At 44.4% G+C, this 7,449-nt stretch overlaps 1 protein-coding gene across 1 annotated transcript in view; it reads left to right on the forward strand.

Moving 5' to 3' along the window:
* Positions 1-2,753: 2,753 nt before the first annotated feature.
* The window catches only part of LOC104157715 (neural-cadherin-like), a gene marked incomplete at its 5' end in the record, with an annotated part of 41,952 nt that continues 37,256 nt past the window's right edge, over positions 2,754-7,449 (forward strand). Inside the window, 4 exons of the mRNA XM_009695151.1 lie at positions 2,754-2,948; positions 3,474-3,699; positions 5,020-5,224; positions 5,617-5,728. Coding sequence (XP_009693453.1) covers positions 2,754-2,948; positions 3,474-3,699; positions 5,020-5,224; positions 5,617-5,728 — 738 coding nt within the window. The remainder of the gene's footprint in view (positions 2,949-3,473; positions 3,700-5,019; positions 5,225-5,616; positions 5,729-7,449) is intronic.

Below are 7,449 nucleotides of genomic sequence, written 5' to 3' on the forward strand. Positions count from 1 at the left end.
TATCACTCTCTATCTTCACCAAAAGGGTTGTCAGGCACTGGAACAGGCTGCCCAGGGAAGGGGTGGAGTCACCATCCCTGGAGGGATTTAAAAGACGTGTAGATGTGGCACTTAGGGACAGGGTTTAGTGGTGGACTTGGCAGTGCTAGGTTTATGGTTGGACTTGATGATCTTAAAGGTCTTTTCCAACCTAAATGATTCTATGATTCTATTTAAATATACATTTCAGAGACGGAGGAGATGAAGTTTTTGTAAAAGTTCATAAAATATCATTAATTTGAACAACATTAGTATTTCCGCTGACGTGGTGTCCTGAACTCAGTGAAATTTATTCCCTTGTCTGTCTTTTTTAAAGCATAAATCTCTGGTTTAGGGCTGACATTTGGTGGCTTTTACAGTTCTTACAGCAGGATTAGGACCTCATTATTGATTGGTATTTAACACTTGGATCACCTACATGGGACAATATTAAGGAATAAGCCGTATAATTATAATTCTTTGAAACCATTCTCTAGGTTTCACTAAATGGCAAAAATGCTCCATTAGGTATCCGTCTCAGCAGAGAGAGAACTGCCTGAATTAGACCAATGAATGAACAAAAATATTTTTAAGTGCCGCGTGCCTACCAGTTTTCATTCTGTTACTTGGCCCTGGCAAAATGACACTGTCTGTAGCTGGGTCAATTAAGACGTGTGTTTCTCAGCCCTCCCTCTTGGCTGTGGATAAAATACTGACCGCTACCGCTGCTCTTGTGAGCCACTAGCTTGTGCTGAGGGTTGTGCCTTGTGTTACACCCAGCAATACAGGGAGAAAAATTCTTAAGAGCAGCATGTTTAACAAATCTTCCCGTGTATGCAATGTTGGTACATTAGCAAAGCAGAAACCATGTAATCTAAGAATTTCCTCTAGCTAAAGAAACCACGTCCTAAATTATTCTAAATACTTACAAAAAAAACCCCACAAAGCTTCAGTGAAGTCTTTTCCCTCCTGGGAATGATTACCTCTGGTAAATTTGTCCAGCACATATTTTTACTGTGGGATAAGGCTGCTTGTAAATACAAGTCTTGCATGTCAGCAGGTGTCTCTATATGTGGGTAGTCTTTTATTTAGTATCGGATCCCTGAGGTCTACAGTTAAAATTTGTTTGGAATTTCTGTCTTACTTCTTGCCTTCGGTGCTCGTTTTGTCCATGTGCTGCTGTCCTCTTCCACCTTATGTGAAATGTGGCTTTCCTGAAGGCAGAGACCAAGGGTCTCCTGTATGAGACATACGTACACCCGGGTGGGTGGTTTTTTTGGTAGTGGTGTAGCTCTTAACAGCCCTGCAACCTCAGTGCAGTTTGTTCAAGTATGTGATCATAATTTATCAGGCAGACAACATGCATTTCTCATATGTACTTTTCTACTTGCCCCCCCTTCTACATTTAGCTTCTTTTTTATTTATTTGAACTTATTTTATATATTCAGTAATATATTCATTTTAATTTGAATTCAAATCTCAAGGCTGCCTCTGGAACACAAATGTGCTTAGGAAAAGTTCTTCAAGAAGCTTATATATACCTTTAGCATCTGTTAGCACGTTGCTGTGAGTTCAAAAGGTTTGAATTTATGTCTTCCAAGAGGTGAAAATACTGTGATTAAATCTCTGCGGGCTCTTTGTAGTGGAAGGTTCCTTCTTTTTCTTCTCTGTGGACAGCCCTTCTGCACATCAGGGGTTCACCCCTTTTCCTAGGCTGGCACTAGCAATGGCACAGCCACCTCGGGAGCAGATCTGGGGTGATCCCAGGAGTTGTCCCACTGATGGACAACCCTGCTACCCAAACGCTCTCAGACCATGCTACCAGTCAGAGATCGGAAGGGATCTAGGTCAGACACTCGGTGGTGCGGGTCCTTCCAGGCTGCTCCCAAGTCTGACGGTCCAAGGCTGGGCAGATGCAATCATCTGCACCCGTTGTTTTAGGTATCGGAATTCACTTCTTAGCCACAAAACAATACCGGAGCAGTCAACATATGTGCCGTTTTTCTCCAGGGATTCAGGTTTCGGTGCTTACTCCCAGCCCCAGATCCTCCATGCCCAGAAGAGAGCGGTCCGTGCGGTGCTCCCCCTGCCAATGCACAGGGCTTGCCCCCTCCCGGCAGCTGCCGGCTGACCTGCCCCTTCCCCGACCTCTCCCTGCAGAAGCAAAGCCCAAGGCTTTGCCTTGCGAGGGTTTCACTTCAAAGCATACAGTAGGTGGTTTCACTCACCTAAGACACAACGAGATGGGATGCTGGGGGCAGAAGGGGAAGGCATGTCTGCCTTTCTTTGAATATCCAGTGGTTTGAGAAAATGAAACATATTAGTGTTGGAGCGGGAAGAATTTTAGGGAGTTTTGATTGCTTACCACTTCCACTGATTTTTAAGAGAAATATTTTATTAAGTCCTAGACCTGATTTGGTAAAACTGGCAACATTTATGCTGAATTTGTTGAAAATAAAACTGTGTCATGGCAAGCGGTGTAACTGACATAGTATTTAGTATGCATATCTAACTAATTAAAAGCTATTACTGAAAGTGTTTTTAATTAGTTGTTAACTGCACTTAATGCACATCGAGCTGCCAAAGTCCGTATCTGTACTGAATTTTTTGTACATGCGGTACGATGAATGTGATGGGCAATTCAGTTTGTTTATGGATACTAAAGGATAAGACCTTAAACATTCCTGACTAATGTTTGTGAACAAGCTGTCTAGAAATCTGTGCATCTTTTGCAGACAACGACTGGTACCTCTGCCACGTGACACTCCTTGCCCCAGAAGACGAACTTCTGTCCTGGGGCATGTACCCATACCCCTACCTGGCACGTGTCGATCCAGACGCCCGAAAAGGCACCCTCATCTACCAGCTTGTGGCATATTACAGTAACAATGAAAACACCAGTGCTGGCATAACTTACACACTCATTGCAGGTACGTCTATTCTGAAAAAAGTGGTAAAATTCTGTTAAGTTGCAGATTTTTCTTAACTATTTGCTATTTTATCGGTCTATTCTGAAAAAAGTAGTAAAATTCTGTTAAGTTGAAGATTTTTCTTAACTATTTGCTATTTTATCATTTCATTGATAGATTTTTTCCTTGAGGAATCCTTAAAGATACAGCAGGTACAGCAAGTAGAAGCTGGAGGTGCTTTAAGTAAAACAGTTATGTGGATGGGAATCTCTCTTGCTGCCACTTTCTTTGTTTAACTTCGATTTTGAAATTGGTTGCAGCTTTACCATTAACTTAAGGCTCCATTTCTCGCCCGTTCTTGTCTTTTACACTGCACCGGTCAACAGAGCACGGTGTGAGTGAAAGATAAGATGCACAACTGGAGAGGAAAAAAGAGGTGCATGCAAGGACATAGGCAGATGATTTGAGGGTAGCTTACCTTAAAATAGATGCAAACGTTCTTGCTGTGGGGCGTTTTTCAGATCAGCTTTGTGCATATATTGATAGGTGGTGAAGAGCGATTCCGAGTAGATAAGGATACTGGGATTATCATGACGACTGGCTTGCCTTTGACGTGGAACAAGGAGTACGCGGTGACTGTGGAGGCCACCGATGAGTACGGCAACAAAAGCCCCTACGCCTCCATTTCCATCCTGGCAGGCTCCCGACCTCCGCAGTTCACGAACATGTCCTACAGTGTGTTTGTCCCTGAAAATACTCCAGCAGGAGAAAAGTAAGTTGTACTTTGTGAGGTGAGCTCCCTCCCTGCAGTCTGAGAGGAACTTCACAGAGCACAATAAAGGGATATTTTTGTGTTGTTTCTTCTCAGGGATATGCATATGTGTTCACCTATTACACTTTAAAAACAGTGTCGTGTTTTCTAAAAGAAATGATGCCTTTTCTGGTATTTGAGAGTCTCCAGTGTGGCACATGCTGTAGTCTAGGATGCTGGAATTCTGCTGAATTTTTTTTTTTTAATGTTCCTGGGGTCTGATTGCATTGCATCATGAATTAAAACAGCCAAACTCCAGGCTACGCAACTCTCGGAGCACTTCAGATATAAATCAGTGCTTGAAAACGACTGTCTTTTAACTAACCAGATTTGGAGTTGTTTGTATCCCATTTGACTTGTATTTAAATTTCTAGAAAGGCAAGTCATTGCCAGACTCTTGAGATAACAACGCCCGTGCGAAGTGCGTACAGATACAGCTAAGCCTCCAAGGGGCTCTGCTGTTGCGTGAAGACTAGCTAAGCCAAGCCACGGTGGGGAGATGCTGCTGAGCTGGATCTGGTTTTACCGTCACTGTTCAGCTGCTTGAGAGCAGCATGGGCTTTTAAGGCACCAAGTAGCAGGTGGAGCAGTGCCATAGGGCCTTTAAGGAGTAGGAAACCTCAAAATAAGCTGATGAAGTAGGAAAAATTGCTGGAGGTGTGACACTTACTCCTTAAAAGAGACTGAATGAGGAGGAGGAGGGAAATTTTTCTCCTTCCCTGGAGCTTTCACTGAGACTGGCTTAAAGTGTATTGTCACGCTGGCCAGAGACTGGTGTGAGAGATGGAGCTTCAAAACATAAGTCACAGTAGGGAGGCAAGCATTCATTTCATGTCCTGTCAAGGCAGACAGCAGGATCTGGAAAGGCCCTGTGCTTTGTGGGTTTCCCACCCATCTCTGAACCTGTTCCTTTTCTGAACATACAACTTCAAAGCAAGCCAAAAGTATAGTAGCTCAGTTATCTCTGTGACTGAAGGTAAACCAGTAACTGCTGTCAAGGGTCTGGAAGGGTACAATAGGGAAGAAATAGCTGTTTTCATGTTAATGGGGATTGAAATGGCTTGTTATCCCAGCCTCGCTATGTCCGGGGATCAGTTTGGTGAGAGAAGAGAAGGTAGGTTGGCCCAGGGATTTCCAGTCTCAATACAAAGCTAAGCCCAGCATTGACATAGAGTGAGAAATTCACCTTTCCTCATCCTCATCTTCCTCCTCTAGGTGCTCAGGAGACAGCTTTTGTTGTTGTCGTTTTGAAGCAAAGGGTTATTCTCTCATTCTTTACAGAGTAGCAGTTGTTGAGGCCATTTCTTTCCAGAGCCAGCCTCTTGCGTACACTCTGCTGACGAACCCCAGCGGGCTCTTCAGGGTGAGGCAGGAGAGCGGAGAGCTCAGCCTGACCCACCCCGTGGACTACGAGAGCGAGCACCACCTCTATCACCTCTTACTGAAAGCCATGGAAGTTGAGAGCACTCTTAGCAGCGTGACCGAGGTACGTGGATCACGCCACTTCCTACCCACAGTCTCTGCCATCTTTATGACCTCGTTAGCGGGACCAGTTAAGCACACGGATAGCCTGGGAAACTCATAAGGATGCTTGAGAAGGAGGAGGTACAGGCAGAAGGCTGGGCTCTGAGCTGGGTTCAGATCTAGGCTCTGCAAAATAACTGTTGTTATTCCTCTGGCTTTGCCTCCTATCTGCTTGGAAGTGGAGGAGATAATACTTCTCTGTGTCACAGTAGTGTGAGGAAAAGTTTAGCATGGGAGGTGTAAGGACAGGACAGCAGCAAAAGCAATGACTGCCCAGGCAGTGTCCAGAACAAAGTGCCCATTTTTTTAAGTGTAGAAACTAAAATTCCCTCTGAGCATGTCCTTTTGTCTCAGGTCATGGTCCATATCACCGACGAAAATGACTGTTCTCCTGAATTCCAGCACTCCATTTACGGCAGAGAGAACATTCCCGAAACCATTCCTGTCGGCACATCTCTACTGCAAGGTGAGGACCATCCCGGTACCTTCCGTTTCAGTCTTGCCGCAGACCTGCTAGTTTGTGTTGCATGTTCATGTTCTTACCGTGAGAGAGCAGGCACTGCCTTTGTAAGATGTGCATGGTAGCTTTCCTGGAGGTCTGTAGATGGCTTTTAGGTATCTTGGAAGTAGAGTTGAGTGTCTCCGGGTGAGGACCACTGTGCTGTGCCCAGGGAGGGACCTTGTGGTACCCAAGAGCAGTTAAGGCAGCTGACAGGCAGTGACTTAGTGCGTTGCCGTAGCTTGTTTCCTTTAAATCTTGCGGTTGTCTTTTAACTCAGCTTGGTCATCTTTCTGTGTCCTGGAAACAGCTGCAACTAGTTTTTCCTAATGTGTTAGGAAAAAAAAAAAAAAAAAAAGAGTTTTTTAAATGGACAGCTAGTTTTATCAAATAGGTATTAATGCTGTATAATTGATTCACAAAGTGTTAAAGGAGAAAGCCTTGGAAAGCCTGTGAACTTCTGTATTTATGGTTGTGTGTGTGATGGCTTACCAGTCATCATTCCAAGTTTGTTTTGTTTAACATGGCCACATATCACTTGCACATAAACCCTGAGTGCACAGATGACTTTTTTTTAAGGCTAGAATAGTATCCTCTTGAAAGATTAGAGCTGTTGGAAATAATTTTAAACCCCAAGTTCCAACCAAAACTTTGAGATCACTCTTGAAATACTGTGGTTGCACAAATAAGGAGTGAACTTGGATGATGCTGAACCTCTTGTCTCAGTATTCAGAGTCCAACAGACGAGGAATAAAAGTCCATTCCCCAACCTGTTTTACTGGTGTCAGTTAAATGCCTTCAAAGATGTCTGGAGATCTGATGTAGTCTGTCATGATGTGATACATGGCCACAGGTGTGTTCTGCAGAAAACTGGGAGAATGCTTACAGGCTCGCTGTCAGTATTCAAACTGAAAGTAGGGGCAGGTGCTGGGGCAGCAAGGGGAACACGGGCTGAGACCTCAGGGGGGTTATGAACCGTGTGAGAAATGGGTAAGTGCCAAGGCAAGACTTAACAAACATGTACATGTCTAAGATGTGTCTTTTGAAGACAACGATGTAAATTTCCTGAATTTGAAGCTGAACACACGCCGATTGCAGTGGTGATAAGAAGCTTAGCTTCCCTTGCGTAGCCACCTGCTGATAGGAGTGCTGCAGGGACTGCTTTCTCTAAACACTTCCCAAGAGAGTTCAGAGCTTGCTGTAGCTCATTTTTTGGTTTAATGGCTCTTGGGAAGAAATAAGTTGATCAGAAAGATCAACTCCTAAAGTTCCTAAGCACGTGATTTTCTTTAAACAGATGAATGCTCTTCTCTCCAGGAGACTTGCGAAGCTGATCAAAAGTCACCCGGTTCTGGGGAAAAAAACATACGCCCCATGTCCAAAGCAAGCAGAATGGCAGAACGATTAAGCTGTGCAATTGCATCCCATTTGTTTATCTTGCCATACGGGGTACATTTCAAAGAGCCTTCTTAGAAAAGAAAATGCGAGGTGGAAGTCTTGCCATACGGGGTACATTTCAAAGAAAGAACCTTCTTAGAAAAGAAAATGCGAGGTGGAAGTATAGTGACAGTCAGTGAAAATGGGTGGGTGAACACTCACTTGGTGTCGAAGGGCTGAGCTGCATTGGTGGTGGCTGCGAGAAAGCCGTATGTGCAGGCACCTGGACCCTGCGCCGGGTGAGTGCCGCG

The sequence above is a fragment of the Cariama cristata genome, unplaced genomic scaffold (genome assembly GCF_000690535.1).
Source record: "Cariama cristata isolate BGI_N322 unplaced genomic scaffold, ASM69053v1 scaffold14522, whole genome shotgun sequence".
Lineage (NCBI taxonomy): Eukaryota > Metazoa > Chordata > Aves > Cariamiformes > Cariamidae > Cariama > Cariama cristata.